Genomic DNA, 21875 nt, shown 5'->3' with positions numbered 1-21875 from the left:
CTTCAAGAGTCAGCTTGAATTGACAGGGTTGTTTTTCCTGTAATATGTAGTTTCCTTTCTAATCTATTTCTTTTCGTAATTGATACAAGGTCCAGAAGAACTTATCAAAATCACCAACGAAAGTTCTAAATAAACTCCAAACAGAAACATCTACCAATGGAACCAAAGGTGTGTGTATATTTTTATATGTATGTATAGTTTATACAATTTAGTTTTAATTCTTATCTTAGTAGATTTACATAGCAATTCTCCTTTCTCTTGTAGTATCCATGGTAATATCCATGACATCTGAGTTTTCACAGTAGTTTCCGTTACGAATTTCCTGTTCCCACACATTCCTAGTGTCTGGGAGCAGCAGGTGCAGGCTGCTCCATGAAGGAAGGTGAGCTAGGTGACAAGTGCAATAGCAAAGCAGGAAGCACCAACATTGACCAACAGCGAGTGAGGATATTGTCTGAAGTCAGGGTCACTATCAGTTCCAGAGACACTGATCAGTGTGAACCTGTCTGGTGATAAGCCAGAAATTCTGCCACTGAAGCAAGTCTGAAGTCAAGCCAAGCACTCAAGTCAGCAGGTGTGGATCAGGGTCAGAACAAGGAGACAGCATACGGGGTGCAGAAATGGCTGCTACACAGATGTGAAGTACCACAGGCAGCGTCCAGGATGAGAACTTCAGATTAAAAGCAGATTCCAAGGGAAAAAAGGGCAAGCCTTCATCTCCCCTCACTTTCCTCACTTTCTCACCCTCACCTTTCTTTGCAACAGATCTTACCAACAAGGTAACTGACATTGGGCTCAGCCACCTAAGCTTAGAATTACAGAATGATTGAGGGTAGAAGGGACGTCTGGAAATCATCTAGTCCAATCCTCGTCAAAGCAGGGTCACTACTGCAGGTTGCTCAGGTCTATGTTCACTTGGATGCTGAACATCTCCAAGGATAGAGACTCCACAACCTCAGTGAGCAACATGTTCCAATAGTCCGTAACCCTTACAGTTAGTATTTTTCTGTTTAAATGTAATTTCCTGTGTTTCAGTTTATGTCTGTTGCCTTTTGTAATTTTAATTGGCACCACTAAGAAGAGTCTGTCTCTGTTTTTTTTATTCCCTTCTGCAGCCCAGATATTTCTACAAATTTATAAGATTCCTCTCAGGCCTTCTCTTCTCCAGACTGAACAGTCCCAGCTCTCAGCTTTTCCTCATATGTCAGATACTCCCAGACCTTAGTAATCATCAGGCCCTTTCTCTGGGCCTGGTCCAGTACATCCATGCCTTTCTTACACTGGGGAGTCCCAAACAGGACACAGCACTCCGGATGTGGTCTCACTAGTGCCATATCTTCTTAACGTGGTCCAGGATGCTGTTGGTCTTCTTTGCTGCAAGGGCACATTGCTGGCTCATGGTCAACTAGTTCTCCTCCAGGGCCTCCAGGCCCTTCTCTGCAAAGCTGCTTTCAAGACAGTTGGCCCCCCCAGCTGGTACTGACGGCATAGGGGTTTCCTCACCAGATGCAGGACTTTGCATTTCCCTTTGCTGAACTTTATGAGATTCCTGTCAGCCCTTTTCTCCATCCCGTCAAGGTCTCTCTGAAGGGCAGCACAACCACCTGGTGTACCAACCACCCCTTCCAGTTTCACATCATGTGCACGCTTGCTGAGAGTGCACTCTGTCTCAGTCATGCAGGTCATTAATGAAGATGTTAAACAGCATTAGTCTCAGGCTAGACTGCTTGGGCTACACCGCTAATCACTAACTGTCAGCTGCACTTCACACTGCTGATCACAACCCCTTCAGCCTGGCAGTTCAGCCAGTTTTTAGTCCACCTCACTGCCCACTTACCAAGTCCATACTGCATCAGTTTGTCTATGAAGATCTTAAGGAAGACAGTGTCAAAAGTCAATGTAAACAGCGTACGCTGACCTCCTTTCAACCACTGAGCCCACCACCCCATTGTAGAAGGCTGTCAGGTTAGTCAGGCATGATTTCCCCTTCATAAACCCACACTGACAACTCCCAGTCATCTTCTTGTCCTTAATATACTTGGGAATGGTTTCCATGCTTATTTTCTCCATCAGTTCGTAGGGACTAAAGGGAGGCTGGCTGGCTTGTACATCCCCAATTCCCCCTTCTTGCTTTCCTTGAAGAGAGGAGTGGCAGTTGCATTCTTCTAGTCCTAGGAATCTCCCCCAGTCACCAGGACCTTTCAAAGATTATTGAGAGTGGCCTAGCAGTGACATTGGCCAGGTCCCTCAGCATGTGTGGGTATATGCCATCAGGTCCCATGGTCTTGTGTATTTCCAGTTTATTTAAGTGTTCCTTAAGCTGATCCCCCTCCACCAAGGGTAAATCCTTCTTGCTGCAGTCTTTCCTGCTAGTCTCAGGGGCTTGGAATACCTCAGTCTTTTTGCATGTCTCTTTCAGCAGCCCCACATTTTCCCTAGCTTTCCTTTTGCTATGGAGATACCTGTAAAAGTCCTTCTTGTTGCAGTTCTGACTAGACATAAGACAAGGCCTTTTCCGCATGAGAACCATCAAACATTGGAACAAATTGCCAGAGTGGTAGTGTAGTCTCCATCCTTGGAGGCTGTAAACATCACACTGGGTAGACAACTGAGCAACCTGGTCTGACCTTTTAACTGATGCCACTTTAAGCAGAAGATTGCTTGAACCTCCAGAAGTTGCTTCTAACCTGAATTAATCAATGATCTTATGATTGTAACAATTGTGTAAACCTTCTATATTGATTTGTTCAAAGAACAATAATGAGGCATATACTTTTCTTATTCATCTATAGTAATAAATATTATAATAATAGAATTGTAAAACTTTATAATATACCTCTTTTAGGAAATTGTCCTGTCAAAAAGGATCCATCTGGGCAAGAGTTCATATCAGATAGCAGTCAGGATGGCCTATCCAAGGTTTGTAATCCAATTTTAGCTTCTACTTTATAAAGATGCATTAGTTAAAAAGGTTAAATGACTTAAATAGTGACACCCTTTCATCATTCTGAATTAATTTGTTGTCCTTACTGCAAGCATTTTCTGTATGAAGCATGAAAAGGGTTTATCGTGAAAATCTATTCCTGTGTATGTTGGTTAAAGTTCTATATCTTCTTGTTAAATGTCCCATTAACGTAAGATATGGTACTTCCTATGTAATTTCTGAGTTAGCAAAAATATATTCCTGATCTTGCTGCTGCCAAGCAGATCATTCATCCCTTGACAAGGTTTCTTCTTTTTTTTTTCAAAAAAATTTAATTCTACAATGCTCTCTTTGACTTTATTGCTCACTGGAAAATACTTCAAAAGCTAAGATATGAAAGCATCCCTGTAGAACTAATGAAGTTAAATGCTGCAGTAGGAAACTGTCAGTGGATTTATGGTACTGAAAATCAGAATAAGCTTAGAACCAGGACACTTAATTTTTTATTTCTTGGCCTTCTTATCCTTTTTTTCTCAACCTTGTTTCTGTCTGGTATTTCCATGGATGTAAGATGGAAATCAGTTGGAGATTTCAATTAGGCGTTTTTCATATCAGTTGAAACTATTTCTCCTTAATAGATAACAATAAATATTAAATATAAATAAATCACACCATAAACATTAAATTTAAATAAATAAATAAATATAATATAATATAATATATAAAGTAGACTCATACTCTTATTAACAGTGAGTGTTGTGAACATTCTGAGCATATTAGTCTTACTCTGCACTCTTCCACAGCTATCTGTACGTGCCCAGCTTGGTGCCGCATCACAGAAATTGTTGAAGAAAGGAGAAAGTATTCCTGATGAATTACTAATTGACATCCTATTGGAAGCCATTAAGTATGAAACTGTATAGCTTTTTTTCCTCACTTATTTACAACATAATTATCCAGATGTAGTCCAAATTCAGCCATTTCTCTTTATTAAGATATTTTTTGAATGCTGCAGTCTTCAACTTGGAAAGTGGAGCTAAATTAGTGAAGGTAGTTAATGCTCATTTTATGCTAGCAGTAGAATGCTAGCAGTAGAGTCTAGCCCTAAATTATGCAGACATTATTGTACACTACTGAAGGTAAGTAAAAATATACACAACTATCACATAGTCATTAAATATAACTAATGTCTCTATTTTGTTTCTTAGTTGGAAGCTATTCACCACATGCTAGTATTTTTTCTTTTACATTTTGTGAAATGCATAGTCCAAGTATTCATACTTCTGCAGTTAGGTTACTTTTTTTTTTGTCTACTTGTTTGACAGAAAATTGTCTCAACTACCCTGATGTGCAATTAGCACTTAAGTTCCCACATGAATACCATTTAAGTTATATTACTCCCATTAGTATGTTTTAAAGTTACAAAACAGATTTTTCTATTTGTTACATTAGTGGAAAAGTTAGTAGACAATATAGGGAAATTACACCTCTGATCATAGTCTGTATAGAGAGTGTTTTTGAAAACTTTTTTTATCAAGACAGTGAAGATTGTTTTGGTTTTGATTTTTTTTCACTTTTAGTTAGTCTTGAGGTTATTTTTCTGATTTAAAATCCATTGCTTTACAGTTTAATTATGTCTGTCATTCTGTATTCATCAGGATATTTAATATTCTAAATTCAGAATGAAAGACTGCTATGACAAGCTCTTCTTTAGGTGTTATTATTATGCTATCAATGCAATGTATAATTCTGGTCCTTCATTTACTTTTAGCCAAACACCACCAGAGAAGGGGTGGATTGTGGATGGGTTTCCAATGACAATTAATCAGGCAAAACTATTTGAAAAAGCCTATACAGGGATTGATCCAGAAACAAAAGATGCAAATTCTGGAAAGCTCTCACTTGTCACAGATCCCAGAGCCCCTAACAAGCCTCCTGTTACCTCACCTGCATTTGATGTTTCTGTATTATTGGATATTTCAGACACTGCGGTACTGAAACGTCTGGCTAATTTGAAGTGTAAGTTTTCAACTACTTTAACAAAGTAAAATGGCAAGCAGATTCTGATGTATGGGGAAGGTAAAGATTGTTATAATACTGAAATGGCTAAATTGTGAGGACTCTAGCAAGTTGCATATTTTAATTAAAAATACTCAATTATATAATCTCTATATTTTCTTCTGACAATTATGAAATTAGAAATTGTTTAGATTTCTTGACAGCTTTGTTCTCCATTTCTAAGGTCCCTTTTAACTTCAGCTGTCTAAAAGTACATGACTAGGTTTAAGTAACACATTAATCCCAAGCATTATTAACCAGTTATAACTCTAAGTTATACTTATTGGAGTAAACTAGCATTACTGTACAATTTCTCTACATCTCACAGTATCACTTTCATTGTGTATTATCACCTTGAATGCTTCCATATTATTTCAATAACTTGTATTTGTTTCAGAGGCAGATAAGAAGCGTGCAAGTGCACGTGTATATACTTGCTTATATTTGTACTGAATTCTCACTGGACCTGAGCACAGTGGCTGGTGTTAGACATCACATAAAACAGTAGCTGGAAAAAACACAAGTTAACAACAGATGCAGAAATATGCCTCATTACAAATGCGTGTGTGTAAATAGTATTTTTATCCAGGAGACACATTTGGAAAGGGATGAAGGAAATTATAAACAAAGTGATGTGCCAACATTCATTCCCTGAGAGTGCCAACATTCATTCCCTATTGATTACTGCCTTTGTCTTGTCTTCAGTCAGTGAACAATCAGAAATTGTCAGTTTTGGCCAAAAAGGCAAAGGCATCAAAGGCTTTTAGATGGCTGTTTCACTGCCAGACCACACATTTTTAATTGCCTTGCTCACCTTGGCAAAACCAAAGGGTTTTTTTTATGTCCCATATTGTCCAAATTATAAGGAGATTCCTTTTCATTGTTTTCACTGCAGCATTTACATGGCACATGGCTTGAACTAAAGCACCACCTACTCTTAACTTTTATGTATAGGTAGGAGTGATGATGAGGTAAAATCATTAGAGCTTCTGCTAACAATGCGGTACAGATAAATATATAGACACTGGAAATGCTTGTTAATTTAAAGAACTTCTGTTGCCAAAACACTTTGAAAATGTGAAAATACTTGATGTAATCTCAGAAATGTGAACAATTTATTTCATAAGATGTCATGTGGTGATAGAAAGAGTCAAAAGAACAATAAAAAAGATCAGAAATCTATAAAAATTGGCTTATTTCTGATCAATAAGAGTGTTTTTTAACTTTAGAGAAGACTCAGAGAGAGAGAATACCTTGTCTTTCCGATGCAGTGGAATATGTGCCCATTGTTGTGAAAAGGACTAGGTACTTCAAGGAAGATTCAGATTAGGCTGGGAAAACACCTTCTAACTGTTACAATAGATAAACCTGAAACAGTCCACCTACAGGAATGCTCCGTCTCTACAACTGGAGATTTCTATGACTGCAAAGCATCCATCAGGATATGTTAGTGTTATAATTGGCTGTCCTGGTTTCAGCTGGGATAGAGTTAACTGTCATCCTAGTAGCTGGTACAGTGCTATGTTTTGAGTTCAGTATGTGAAGAATGTTGATAACATACTGATGTGTTCAGTTGTTGCTCAGTAGTGTTTAGACTATAGTCAAGGATTTTTCAGCTTCTCATGCCCAGCCAGCGAGAAGGCTGGAGGGACACAAGAAGTTGGCACAGGACACGGCCAGAGCACCTGACCCAAACTGGCCAACGGTGTATTCCATACCATGGGACATCCCATCTAGTATAGGAATTGGGAAGTGGGCGTGGGGGATCACTGCTCTGGGACTAGCTGGGTGTCGGTCGGCGGGTGGTGAGCAATTGCCCTGTGCATCATTTGCACATTCCAATACTTTCATTATTGCTGTTGTCATTTTATTAGTGTTATCATTATCATTATTAGTTTCTTCTTTTCTCTTCTATTAAACTGTTCTTATCTCAACCCACGAGTTTTACTTTTTTTCCTGATTTTCTCCCCCATCCCACTGGATGGGGGGGAGTGAGTGAGCGGCTGCGTGGTGCTTATTTGCTGGCTGGGGTTAAACCACGACATTGGCTATGCATTTAAACAGATGAAGAGGCAGACACTGTCTTCAGGTCCTTTCCAGTTTAATTTTATATTTCCCTGACTTTGCTTTCTTTTAGGAAGTCTGGTACCCAATTTTTAAATGGAGAAATGTAATATCAAGGAAAACTGAAATTTTGCTTTGGTTGAATAACTACCTGCATGATTGCCTTTTTCAATATATGCTCATATATCCTGTTTTCCACACAGCAAATAAATTGAAGTCGTCTCAAACTGAACAGGAGAACAACAATAAAAATTCAGATGCTGAAATCCTAGAAGAGAAGATAGACTTAGCCAGGGACCAGGTGCTACATAGGTATGTTATATGAAGTACAAAAAAGCTGCTTCAGCCAGATGTTTAGGCATGTAATTAATGTGAATCTCATATGTGATCCATGATAGTACTGACAGGCCTGATGTTAAGAATTTACTTAGGAGTTCATCTAACATGGAGCCTAAAGAGTACTTTCATTTTTGGCACAATATAAATAATCCTAATAGTTAAGAATTCTTGTGTTTTGCGTTTCCAGGGTATTCTTCCAAGGAGAATTTCTTTTTCAGATATATATTGCATGAACCAAGAACCATATGTATACATATACATATATATATGTATCTATGCATACATATATCGACATATGTCATACATCATGTGAATGCCTTGAGTGAAATGCACGTGATTTCAATTGCAGATTTTCTAAAATGGTATCTTCCACTTTTGCGTTTATAAAAAACAATCAGTTTTCTATTGTTTACTGAATCAGTTGATGTTTAACTTTACATAAAGAGCAAAATCAAGAACAAGTTTTGTTTCTAAATATTTGATACTATTAACTATTTCAGACCAATTTATTATTGATTATTATTGTTTTAGTTGTGATATAAGAAAGTAGGTTTAGCTTGTGGCAAGAAAGAGTAAGAAATATATAAGACCAGTTAACAGTAGGATTTTAAAAGTTTTCGTGTGTTGAAAATTAAGGGTTTGATGTGGATGGAGTATTATTTTGCAAAGAATATTACCTGGATTTGTTTTAGTATTAAATTAGATGGTTTGCTTTTTCTTTTGTTTATTAATTTTGGGAAATGTTTGATTTTCCATTAGTTAGATTTTAATTTTATGCATTAATATGATTTTTGTAGAATTTCAAGCTTTCTAGACACATGGCCAAAATTAGAGAAATGGTTTTCAGTCCATCAAAGTACTCTAGTTAAAGTCAATGCAGAGACAGAAGAAAGTCTTGTGTGTGAAACAGTGAAGGAAATTATAATGGAAGAAATTGCCAAAAACCAGAATAGAAGTAAGTTTTCCTATTCTTACTTTTTACAGTTCAGTAAGAAACGACTTTGTTTTTATCATTAACACTAATAATTAATATATAAAACTATATGGAAACATCAGTTGTCACTGGCCCTGCAAGACTTTGGGGATGTGTAAGTTAATGATAACTGCACCAGAACTCTGAACTTTTCTGTTGTGTTTTTACCTTTTCAGAGGATATGGACCAATTTCACATAATTGTAAAGATCATTTGAGAAAAAGTTTTAAAATATTTAAAAGAAAGTGACAGTTGGATTTATTTAAATTCCATAAAGTAAAGGATTACTAAATTCAGTCCTTCTTCCTGGTTTAAATATTGCAGCTAGCATCTTCACCATGTGGGATAGCATAATGGTATAAGAAAGACTAACTTGCCATTATTAACATATATTCATTTATCAGCAGCAGCTTAAAAACATGGATAACTTGGAGTGATTTTGGCATGTGTTTTGGTGCATGCTTATTCCATTTTTCTTCTTAATTACCCAAAAGAAAAGAATCATTTAAAAAATTAAAAAGCAAAAAAGATTAAGTATCCAGGGGAAAAGACGCATCAAGTAAACCAGGACTTCTGAATAACCAGGTTTTTTCTTCACAATTTTCACAAGAAAGTCTTGATGTGTCTTCTATGTCCGTGTCCCTGTCGTCCCCCCCCCCAAAAAAAGTTATTGTCTTGAAAAGCACTACCAGTAAAAGTTTAGACCTCTACTCCTGAACAAGGTTTCCAGTTCATGAAAAATTCTTTGAAATATCACACCTGACAGAAAACTGGATGGAACATTTTCAAAGAAGCACCTGGTTGGAATTGTTATTTTTTTATATCCTTGATACAATTCATAGCCCTGCTGGAGTTAATGGCAAAATTCCTATTGATGCAAATGGACTTGTGATTTTCTGGTTAGAATCTAGCTATCTTGTAGAAGTACTGTAATGACTATTTACTCCCTGTGGAGGAATAATCCCTGTGGTTGGTTAATAATGACTAATTTCATATTTATGTTGATAGATACCAAGCTGTCCTTCACTATTAAGTTTATATAAGCAGAACAGAGGTATGAGAATGTATATTAATGAGTCAGACATCAGTAGCATTCTGGGAGTGACATGGTAAAGCTAAATACAGATTCTCGTTCTCAAAATATTTAGCAGAAGCTGAAGTAGTTGGAATATTTTATGTGGCCAAGAGTTTTGTTCTTTTAATAAATTTAAATCAGGAGAATGATAGCAGTTTTTCCATTGAAGCACCCAGCAAGACGGTGTTTTTCAGAGACAGATTTGTCACACTTAAAGTAAAACAAAACACATCTATTCTTTAAATATTAAGCTTCTTTCAAACAAAAAGACAAGACTGTTACAACAGTGGTTTACTGCAAGCCTATTTATTTTCTTTGAATATTTTCAAATCCACAGCAAAACTGGCCAGAATTCAGTCACATGATTCTGAGCAGTTAATTAATGTTAACTTAAAGATTTAGTTGTTGTAGGATCCTTCTGTGGTCACTGAGGAGATGCTGATATCTTTCCAGAGGTCAGTTCAGATCCTAGGGTTGAATCATGCTCTGAAGCTGCTAACTACATGCAGAATTATTTTGCTATACTATAGGTTAGCAGGTTAGTTTTTCACTTGTTTCTTTTTCTACACATGATCTTTTCTGTCTCTTTCTTTTTTCCTATCCATCGTCTTTCATACTTCTCAGCTTCTTCTCAGGGTAAGGTGCATTTCCCAAATTAGGCCAAATTTAGCTCAATTTATCTGTTTGTTCCATCTTCAGTGTTTGTTTTTCTTGATTCACTCTTTCCTAAGTCTAACATGGAAGCTGTAAGTGTTTCCAACTGTTATTTAATAAAGCAGGGAGTCCTTGAAATAATGATAGTTGTAATGAATCTCAGAATTGTATCAACACCACTGGCCTTGGTTTACCTGGTAAAGAATTTGTTTCATATGCATACATACTAATTCATTATCTTCCTGTTTTTCTCACAGTGATGGTTTTAGAAAAGTATCAGTCCTGCGAAATATAAGCTTAAATGGAAGGTGATTTTAGAACTATGGCATCACTGATTTGATGAGTATGGTTTTTGATGAACGACGCCTGAGTAATGAAATATTGAATCGGTTCCATTATTTTGAAGTTGCAGAGTAGCATAGATGTTTAATTCTGTTTATTGATACTTAAAATATGTTTGAAGGTACTAATTGTATGTTCATATAGAAGGGTCTGCTCAAGAAATATCTTCAGGAAAAAAGCTTTTACCAGTTACACATCAAGATCTGCTTCCTCCCATTCCTGTGGCACCACCGCCAATTGATCCAGGATCAGATGAATGGATTTATGTAGATGAACCACTTCCCAAGGTACATGCATTCATGATTAAAATTCTCAGATATCAAAGTACATATTTTTCTTAGTACTTTATGCATATTCTACCTAAACCTTTTGTCTCATTGCATGTTGTTTTCTTCAGTATTTTTCAATGAAAGATGCACTGGTACTGTATTAGAAATATTTAAAAATATAAATAACAGTTGCTATTAAAATATATAAATTAAAGACACACACTTTAATATTTTGATCATTGTTTTTTTCTATATTTTTCACAATGATGATGAACAATAGCACATGGATTCCAAAATAATAATACTTTTTAATATTATGAAATGCTGGCATAGACTTACTAGGTCAGTTTCCTGTCTCTGACAAGGGCCAGTTGTGGATCTCATAGAAAGAATGTAAGAATGGGGAGAGTGTGCATTGATCATTCTCCTAGGATACTTTTTTCTAACATGTTTTCCCTGAGGACATCTTCCTAGTTTCCAATGATCTGAAAATTAGGGGTTTCCTGAGATGGCTTTATATCTGCATCTTTGCGTTTAGTAGCTCTCAATAGACTTTTCTTCTGTGATTATGTCTCGTTCCTCTTTTTGAAGCAATTTACTTTTTAGACTCCATGATATAGCCTGTATTATTACACTCATTCCAAAAAAATATTTCTGCCTCTTTGCTTTAAACCTGTTGTTTGCTTGGGTGATTTGATGACCCTTGTTCTTTATTGTGAGATACAATGAATAATAATTCTATAATCATCCTCTGAAGGTATTTAAGATGTGGCAGGTGTCTGTTACATCTTCATTTTGCTCAGTGTTGCTTTGCTTCTCCAATGCAGTCATAATCTGTTTAACTCTCCTCCTGTGGAGCAGTTCATATATTCAGTCATGATTCTTGCCCTTCTGTCTACCTGCTCTAGTTCTACTGTAAATTTTTTGAGATCAGGAGCTGGGACTGTGTAGAGTATTTGAGATGTAGATTTGAAAGGTGCATAATGATACTTTGTATTTTGTTCTGTAATTCTTTTCCTAATATTTACCAGTTTTGCCTTCATGACTGCCATTAGTTCGCATATGCTGGGTTTCCTATGGCCACGGGCCTTATTTTGCTCTTCATGACAGTCAGTCAGTCAAATGTCACATTTGCAATACTATATGATCAGATTAGATTTTTACCAGCTTTAACAGTTGTGTACCACCAAATTTTGATACTTAAGTACTTGCTTAGTACTTATCTAAACGAAACTAATCTTCACATAGTTAATGAGTATAACCAAACCCACAGATATTGGAAGAATTGCTGGAATTTCCCATTCATTTTGAGTACTGCCACTTTTTTCCAAAGAAATGTACATGATAAACTATATGTTGGTACAGTGTCTACGATCAGTTGTAAATAGTTGTAAAGCAAAATAAATATACATTAAAAAATATCAGTAATATGATTTAATGAAATAATCTTTCTTATATTTGCTAATGCTATAGCTAAATGGGTTACCAAGAAATATATCAATTAATTTTGATGTTTTCAAAAATTCACAGGAAATACCTGATTTTTTAGTACCTTACTGGGAAATGGTAGAACATGCATATATGAATACCATCAAAACTATACTTAGATGTCTAAGGGATGAACAGCACTCTGTGATTTATTACTTAGCAGACATTAGGTGAGTAGAAACAGTGGCTTATTACATTAATATTAGTATTTTATATTTTTTATGTGGCATTCTAAATGCCTTTAACACCAAAATTATTTTTACCACAATTTACAGAAAAAAATTCCAAGATTATTTGAAGCATCCAGACCTTAAGCAGGAGTTTGTATCTCAGTGGCAATCAGATTATAATTCAATTGCTGATGACCTGCGAGAAGATGAGGAAACAAAAGCAGAACTACACCAAAGAGTTACTGTAAGTAAATGGCAAATGTTATAATATACCCTAAAGTCTTATTTCACTGTATACAAGCTCGATGTAACATGAATGATATTATTTACATCTTTTTCCTTTTTACCACTCCTCTTAAACTAATTCACTTCCTCTTGCACATAAAGTGTGCTTCACAGCTATTTCTCTGGGGTTTGGCCATATCTTTCTTATGTTTTGCTTCTTTTTTTAGGTTATACTGTGGTATTCTGGCACACTGTAAAATAAATATTTGTCTGCGTTCTTTTTTTTTTAATGTTTTATGGTTTTCAGAGATTTTACTCACAAGTTTGGGCATTTCTATCACATTCTAACAAATCTTGGCAGTCAGTTAGTTTTTCCATAAATGATATATGGTAATATATGTTTTCTAAAACTGATTCATACAAAGTACAGAGAATTTCTTTGTAATGTTTTGATTCAGGTAGAGCTTTGCTAGGTCATACATGTCCTGAGAGTTCTTTTTCACAAAAATCCATAGGACTAAAGGTCCTAACAAGTTTAACATAGGCAGGAAGTGGAGCTGTCTTTGAATTTATTAGATTCATATTTCAGAACAGACTTTTAGTTGAAAACAGGTTTTTAGTTGAAATCGTATCAGGAAATGCTCCAAGAAAAGGAAAAAAAAGTGCTAGCAACATTGTTAGTTGAAGGGAACATTGGTGGAATCATGGATGAATTCACTGAGATGGAAAAAGCATCGGACCTCCTTTTGTATAGCATTATTTCAATAGAATGAAGTAGAGGACTTAAAAATCATCATCATGCAGGAGCAGGTGTTCTGGCAGGACCTGTGGCCCATGGGGGACCCATGCTGGAGCAGTACGATCCTGGAGTACTGCAGACAGACAAAGGGACCAATGCTGGAGCAGTTCTTGAAGAACTGCAGTCCATGGGAAAGACCCATGTTGGAGAAGTTCATGAAGGACTGTATCCATGAGAGGGACCCCCCACACTGGAGCAGGGGAAGAGTATGAGGAGGAAGGAGTGGCAGAGACAATGCATAAAGAACTCACCACAACCCTCCCATTCCCCTCTTCCATGCACCACTTGGGGACAGGAGGCAGAAGAGTCAGGAATGAAGTGGGGCCTGGGAAGAAGAAGGGGTGGGGGAAATGTGTTTTTAGTTTTGTTCTATTTCACACTGTTCTGCTCTGTGACTAATTGGCAATAAACTAAATTAATTCCCCGAAGTCAAGTCTGTTTTGCACATGACCGTAATGGGGAAGTGATCTCTCCCTCATCATCCTGACCTACGAACTTTTCGATCATATTTTCTCCCTCTGTCCTGTGAGGAGGGGGAGTGATAGAGTAGCTTGGTGGACACCTGTCAGCCAGCCAAGGTTGACTCACCACTGCAAAACAGATAAGTTGTATGCTTCTATCTTTTTTATTCATAGCATATCCTTACGTGTATATGCTACAATATGGACAGCCATGACTATCCAATAGCCTTCACCTTGGCTACCTTCACCGATGTGTTATTTAGCCCAAGGACTACTCATTTGTCAGCTTCCCTGTGCCTTTTGTCTAACAGAGGACAAATGGATTTGTCTGAAGTCTTTGGACAAGGGAGAGAAATAAGATCTGACATATTAGGCTGAGACCAAGACCTGGTGAATAAGGAATCACTTACCACCTGAATTCTAAACTTGTTGCAGGGCTAGTAGTGTGGAACATGTTTTCTCTTGACCCCAAAACAGGTCAGGTGTTGTAGAACTGCTTGGAGCCCAAGAGACAGCTCATCTTAGCCTACCTTAGCACTGCATTTAACAGCACTCTTCTCTTCCCATCACCTCTTATTATTTAGAGGTCTGTCTCACAATTTCCATGCAGAGATGGCAATGGAGAGCAGAGGGTTTGCATGCATGTTGTATGCTTAGTATGTCTTCAGTGCTGTCAGTGAGCCACATAGTCCTGTTATTAGATATCGTAACTAGGTGAAGAGCACTTAGTTATAAAGAAAGTTAAAGAAAAATGTCATGGAGCTGTCCAAATTGGAAGAATACTTGAGCGTTGACACAATTTTCTCAGAATTTTTCATATTGCACATCCCCTTATTCTTCTTGTAAGTGTATTAGCAAACCATTCTAGTGGAAAGCTATTGGTGCAGTTGGGAGCTTACCTATTCATAGTTTTACATTTTTGTCTAGCTTAGATAGGTCTTCTCTGCCTGAGGAATGCAAGGCAGCCTACACATTCATCTCACACCTTTGTATTCTTTTCTCTGGCACATTTGTAAAGCTAATTTGTTTCAGCTGTCTGTAAGCATATGACTTCTTGACCAGGCTTTGACATCTATAACAATAAAGAAAAAGCCCCAAATGGGAAGATGCCCTATGCACAGGCAAAGCCCCACAATTTTTAATAATAAAAAGGGTATTTAAGTTTTCATTCATAGTTATTTCTCATTTTTGATTTTGTGTTTTAGGACTTAAGAGATCTTCTCTGGGATATCTGTGATAACAGAAGGGAAGAAGCAGAGCAGGAACGTACTGATATCATGAATGATGGCTGGCTACCAGATCATAGGGGGATTGCTATGAACCATTTCTTTTCACTTATGCAGGTATGGATCCACTATGGAGTCTGCAATGAAAGGGGACAATGAGTTAGATTTGGAGGACAGTAAGCCTCAGAAGAATTTCGTATAGTTGGCTCCAAATAATTGAGTGATTGAGAATTAGATAAGCAAATTTTCATGCCTCTTCTTCATTTATCCAGAAAGTTAAGAGACAAAAAGCAGATGACATTCCATACATTTAACTGGCAGGCAGAAAAGGTTAAGAAAAATACCATTGTTATTGTCCAACCACCAAACTTTCAATCTGCAGTGTATAGTGCTACTTTTTGCAATTTTATCAGTAGTGAATCATCTGAGTTTTGTAACAGAAATGTTAGAGCTGTTTATCCTTCTGTGATCATATCAACATCTGCTCTTAATTTACAAATGACATAATTCACTGCTGTTGTAGACCAACTTGCTGTTAATGTTGTCCTGTATTTCCCATATCAAAAAATTATTTCAGTTGTAACTTCACCAATGTGGCTTGAGATTTTATGTACCGACTGAAAAAAAAAATTGCAATGAATGTTTGTGAGAATGTGATGTCATTGGTAGCTTTTGAGAAAATCCATTCAAATATAACCCACCTTTCACACATCTAACTTTAAAGTTTTGAAGAGACCTTCAGTTAGTTGGCTCTCCCCTCCGCCACATTAAGCCTTTCCTCTCATTAAGTCTGATTATTAATTACTTTAGTAAAGTAAGATTTCCCTGTGACTCCTGTTCTAGGTGCATAAATTTGGTTTAGGGCTGGACTGGACTGGGATAGACTAGACTAGACAGGCTTTTATGTAAACTGAGTGACCACTCTGTGAAAGTTTTGGCAACTTTAAAGAAGACAATGAAACCAGTGCTTTTTAAACATGTGCAGTGTGATGCTAATTTGGCTGAAAAATTGGGCCTAAGCAGCTTAAGGTGGGCTTCCTCCCCTTTAATCCTCTGTGTTATTTTCATGCGTTTAATAAACAAGGGAACCACTCTTTTATTTCATATGAGTGTTGTGGTAATTTATGTAAGGTTTGTGAAGTAGTCAGTTGCTATAGTAAGGAAATTATTAACTCTGTTTTCAAAAAGTCTAAATAATGCCCTAAATAAAGACTTAAGGCCACTGACTAAAGAGAGAGGTTGAAATATGAAATAACTGCTGACTAACTGAACCACATTCATCTGGTAATTAGGATATTTTTAGGACTGAGTATTTAAAAAATATATCTTGACTTATATGCCTGAGAGCCAAATTTAAGTAATATTGCTGACCTTAAATCTTTTATTTTTCTCCTTTATATTCATGTATAACTTTGCAATCCTAATTCTCTTCTAGCAGAATTTCATGGATATGTATGATGCAGTCCAGTGGAGATTCACTCTGAATCTAATTTGATATGTCATGTGTGGATATGCAAAATAGCTATTTAAAATTACAAATGCATGTATTAACCATGTATAAGCACTTTTTTTTCCTAAAGAAAAATGCAAAGTAAACCATTTTTACTTTCTTTACTTAGTATATACTCCCCATAATAAATGAATTATTAATGCTAGAACTACAGAACTATAAATATAATAACTATATCTTTATATTATGGCTTTGTTTGAGAAGCAGCCAAAAATAGGCTTCTTTGGTCCTGAGCTCTCTGTCTGTGGTTTTTTCTGTGGGAAGTTACATGTATTCCCCAGGTGGTTCTGTTACTGTATAAACACATAGATTTGTATAAATGCCTTTTATCAGATTTCTTTTCACCTTTCTGGGTATACACTGTTATACTAGAATGTATTTTCTCCTTAACTTATGGATAAGTGCTGGTTTACACCACAAAGGCTTTATCCTTTGTTTTGCGAATGTGGTTTTGTGCATTTTCCCATGAATATTTTGTACTGTTTTGTCAGTTAGAAACTAAGACCATACTGTATCAATAAATCAAAACATGACAGGTGTTGAATGTTTTTTGAATCTTACTTGATTTCTTCCAAGATGATTCACACTAAAAGTTCTTCAAGACACTTAGGTGTGTAAAGACTGTTGATTTCTTTGTTCCAGAAAAAAAGTATGGCTTTTAATATTTTCTCCATCACTTAATCATTTTTATTTTATGCTATTAAGGATTTTTTTTCTTTTGAACAAAAAGGTCCCTATAATTTGTTGGTACTAGTATACTTGCTACTATAGAAATACATATATATATCAAAATATATTGTAATTAAATTTAATGAATCAAACATTATTTATTGTAAATAATTTTTACTTCTCTAACAACAAAGATTTTTCTTAATCCTTAGAAATACCAGTGTGAAGACACTATAGGTGCAAATAGAAGTATGCATTGAATACACTATAAATTTTCAAACAAATATGGTTATGTTTCTTGCTCTCCCTCAGACACTTAGGTTTTAGAATTGCTTCTGCTATCATGTATTTAAAAATGTATCAGAAATTTGTTTTGTCTTGTTTTGAATTGCAATCTTTCTATCCTTTCTTCTTGAGGCTGAAGTGGATCGTTTCCAAGATACAAAGAGACTTCTTCATGACTATTATAGGGCAATGGAAGGAAAAATCCCAACAGATGACATTCAAGATTTTACTAGAATCCCATTGTTAGATATTTTTGATGTAGAGTGGAAAGAAGATCAAAACAAATCAAGAAGGTAGAAATGCATTATTGAATTATACAAATATCAACAAATACAATGCACTGATAGCTTTGTGGGTGTATGTGGAAATGGATGTGTGTATATTTCAAAGGATGGGGAAATAAGAATTTTTAACTAGGGATTATAGTCAAATTATGAATCTTGAATCATGTTATAGGTTTAATTTTTCCCTGATTCTTTACTGATTTACCTATATAATTTTCACTAATGCATCTCTGAATTATAAAACATTTTAAAATCTGCATTTGAGAGAAATCTGCTATAGAAATGTTTCCTACTTCCCTCTGGATTGCTGACAGTTTCCAGCACAATCCTCACATAACTAACGTAAATGTTATTATGGAACATTAACAGGTTTAAAATTTGCACCAACAGACATAATTAAATCAGTTATCTAATGACAAATATAAATCAAGGTTGCCTACAAAGATGCACAAAACTGAATGCCATATTAAAAAGTAAGGGATACCACCAAATAGTTCACAATATCAAAAATGCTGTCAATAATGACACTTGCTCTTCTAAAATACTTACAGTTAATTTAGAAACTATCCGAGTAATGAGTCTGTGCTTCTAGCCCTTGTGGAATATATCAGCAGATTACGCAGTAATTTGATATAGTTTTAACCATCTATTATTATTCCTTAGCTTTGGTAGTTAAACTAGACAGTTTTCTTGTCTTACACCACTTTTGGTCATAAGGAAAGTTCATCCCTTTTCTGTTGCTATGGCAAATTTTGAAAATAGTATTCTCATTCTCTTAGCATATTCTCCAATGTAGTTACAAATTAACACTTTTTATAAAGAGGAGTGTGAATTATGCCTTATATTTTATTTTTAAGGATTCCTCTAGTTTCTTGGAAACTGCCTTCACCAGAAATAAATATTACCAAGTCAAAAAGCAAGGGAACTCTACAGAAGAGTACTAAGGATGAGAATTCTGAAAATGGAGTGGCCACTCTGGGGAAAGATGAAAATCTTATTACTGATACATGGCAAACAGCAGTAACAGCAGTATCAGATATGGTAAGGAATGTTTTATTTACTTCAACATTTCTGGATCAGACAGCCAAAGTTTCCCGTTCAGTAGGCAGCCTAAACACACAGTCTACACACTGTATCTCAATTTCATGCCTCTTGCTCCACCACTGATATTTCCACTGAACAGGTTTGTATTTCTATGAGGAAAATGTTGGAATCTCTGTATTATCAGCACCTCCATATTTATAACTGACCCTTTCATTCCATTACTGAGAGAAATAATTTGAATGTTGACTCTATATATCTACTTCTTCTGTGATAAACTCTTCCCTTATCCCTCAATAGAAGCATGAGAATGGGGACAAGTTTTATCCTGTGATGCAATGTTTACTCAAACCTTGCACAACTTAAAAAGCTATGATTACTTTCTTCTTCATATATAGCTAAAAGTAAATTAGGTGGGCTTTTCAAATGGTTGGTTTCTCAGTTCACTTTTTCTTCTCTCTTTGTTAATTTTAAATTAAGTTAATTTCTGCACCCTTGCAGTATAACTGTAGCCTTGCTTTCCATACTGTTGATTCTTATATTTCTCACTTTTTCCTAGACTAAAGGTAATGGGTTACAAGAATTAAAACTGCTCTCTCTCTGTCTTCCATTTTTGCTGTAGAATTTTATTTTTGATAAATAATCAAAATGTAATAAATTTTATCAGTTAAAATATCTCCTTTGTTTTATTTAAGTTTCAGCACCTACTTTCAGCAAGTATAGGCTATTTAAAACAGTAGTTGTACTGTGTTGATACTATGTACTTTGCTATGTGTGACTATGGTGTCAAGGTAACAGCTGAAATACAGTCTAAAGAAATGGAGGAAGAAAAAGAACATCAGCAGCTAGAACTGAAAGAAGATCTGAAATCTTCACAGACACTGCCAGGCAAAGCTGCTGGGAAAGATGCCAAAGATACCAAAAAGCTTTCTCCAAAATCAGCTACTAAAAAGAAAGGTATTTGAAATGCAGAATTTGTTTTAGCAGTGCTTGAAATTAGTGAAATGTAAATATGTCAGTAATACAGAAAAGAGTAAGGCAAGACATTTAATTTGGATTTAATTTCTCTTTTGAGACATCAAGTGTGACATATCAATGTGAAAAGCTGGTAGTGCAGAGGCTTTTGATTGGCAATTGCACTTATTTAATCATATGTGTTGTCGTTATTATTATGTAGTAATAAATGTTCTAAACAGAACCTAGGAAGTAAGTATTAATTTTTCTCCATGTGCTGTTTTGGAATTGAACAGTTAGATCTAGTTTATCAGATTAAATAAAATTCCATTAAATTCTGCCTACTTGCCAGCCATAATTCAAAATATTTCAAATATTAAAATAAAAGTACTGGAATAGAATGGATAAATTATCCAATACCCCAAGATATTTTGGAATGAATTTATCAACCATATAGTAGCATGCATCTATCCAGGTCCATCATTTTTATATATAACTGTAATGTGGTGTAAATAAAGAACATAAAATCTAATGGCATATGTAGTCCTAAGAAAGAGCAGATTGCCACTGAGGTAGATCTTGTTCATAGGCCTGGCAAGAATCTGCCCAACCAGGTGAGAATACAAATTTTTTTTGCAAAAGAGAAACAGACCTAAAAACCTCTATCTTTTTAGCCTAGCAATTCAGGCAGTCTGTTGGAAGGAATTCTGCCATGCAATGCTGTTTATACATTTTTTCATAAATACTTCCTTGAGCAGGTAGTGGTTTAAGTAACTTCCACTTCTTTCTGCAAAATGTCATAGCTCCAGCAGGAAGCAAGGCTAGCAGCCTAAACGTTGTATCTTTTGTAAAGACATTCCACATAGCAAGAGAGGGGCTTAAGCCCTGTGGGTGTGAGGATAGCCTGAAATTCAGGTACTCCAAGTGAGAAAGCTGTAACTGCAGAGTTACTATGCATAAAGCAGCTGACTTTTTTTCTTTGACATGAAGGACATTTTATTTGCACTGCAGTCAGTGCTCTCTCTCTGGTTGATTCTGCTCATAGTACAGTGAACAAGTATAGCCCTGCAAATACTTAGCCACATGGATACCTAATTTGTGAGCCCCAGGGGGCCTTAGGTGTGTGCTTAGCATCTCAGTCCAGCCAAGAGAGTAGCAAGTTTTCAGATTTCTGGAAAAGCTTTGTGATAAAAAATCAGCAGCTGTCACCTATTGTATGCTAAGTGACTAGGTTGGAGTTTGTGGTTTGCTTCTTGGAACTAAATTTTTGTTCAGACCTGGTACTAGATGACTTACCTGAAGTCACAAAACTATGAATTGACAGAACTGCAGCCAGAACTCAGCTGTGTATTCCTCATGGTAGAAGATGAAGTGTCCACTAATGTGTCTGTAACTGAAGTATCAACCTTGATTTCATGCCGAATGCAGTGTAGTGCTCCTGTAACAGAATAATTCCCTAGGATACAGCCATAGGGTGGTAACTGAGTAATACTACTTGTCACATGTACTTTTATCACTTCTAGATTTGATCATTTGCTTTAAGTTGACCTTAGGTATCATGCAGATGTCATTATTTTTTTCTGTAACATCTCCATCTGCTCTTCTTCTTGGACAAAGCAGTTACAAATATTTTAATATTTTTGAGTTATAGTCAAAGTATTGGGGCCGCAGAATTTCATGCAATCTTTAAAAACATGATAAAATATCTTTACAATGTCTGTTCATCGATATGTAAGTTGAAACAAGCTGCAAAAGCAGCTAACAGAATGGCTTAGAAAAGCATGAAATAACATACCTCTTTTTTTTTTTCTTCTGACATATTATGATTTTTTTTAAAATAGCTTCTTTGTTCTTTTCACTGCTTTGATGGTAACTGACTAACATAGCATTTTTACTACAGTTTGCTAAACTTGAATTTGCCCCAGAAGGAATAACTATTATTCAAAAGAGGTTTATTTATGTACTGGTTGTGATAAATTGGTAGAGATTAGGGTCAAAGAGATCATTGTGGTCATCTAGGATCACAAGAGGCACACCTACCAATAGCATCCTGGCCTGTATCAGAA

At 35.9% G+C, this 21875-nt stretch overlaps 1 protein-coding gene across 1 annotated transcript in view; it reads left to right on the top strand.

Annotated features, from left to right (window-relative positions):
• Nucleotides 1–21875, top strand: part of SPEF2 (sperm flagellar 2) — an 89236-nt gene that overhangs the window by 28712 nt on the left and 38649 nt on the right. Inside the window, exons 13-25 of the mRNA XM_049795788.1 lie at nucleotides 90–168; nucleotides 2846–2919; nucleotides 3727–3830; nucleotides 4695–4942; nucleotides 7249–7357; nucleotides 8182–8339; nucleotides 10573–10715; nucleotides 12228–12355; nucleotides 12461–12599; nucleotides 15046–15183; nucleotides 17663–17823; nucleotides 18672–18855; nucleotides 19647–19812. Of these exons, the coding sequence (XP_049651745.1) occupies nucleotides 90–168; nucleotides 2846–2919; nucleotides 3727–3830; nucleotides 4695–4942; nucleotides 7249–7357; nucleotides 8182–8339; nucleotides 10573–10715; nucleotides 12228–12355; nucleotides 12461–12599; nucleotides 15046–15183; nucleotides 17663–17823; nucleotides 18672–18855; nucleotides 19647–19812 (1831 nt within the window). The remainder of the gene's footprint in view (nucleotides 1–89; nucleotides 169–2845; nucleotides 2920–3726; nucleotides 3831–4694; nucleotides 4943–7248; nucleotides 7358–8181; nucleotides 8340–10572; nucleotides 10716–12227; nucleotides 12356–12460; nucleotides 12600–15045; nucleotides 15184–17662; nucleotides 17824–18671; nucleotides 18856–19646; nucleotides 19813–21875) is intronic.

Source organism: Accipiter gentilis, chromosome Z, assembly GCF_929443795.1.
Source record: "Accipiter gentilis chromosome Z, bAccGen1.1, whole genome shotgun sequence".
NCBI lineage: Eukaryota > Metazoa > Chordata > Aves > Accipitriformes > Accipitridae > Astur > Astur gentilis.
This window is presented reverse-complemented; position numbering and strand designations above follow the sequence as displayed.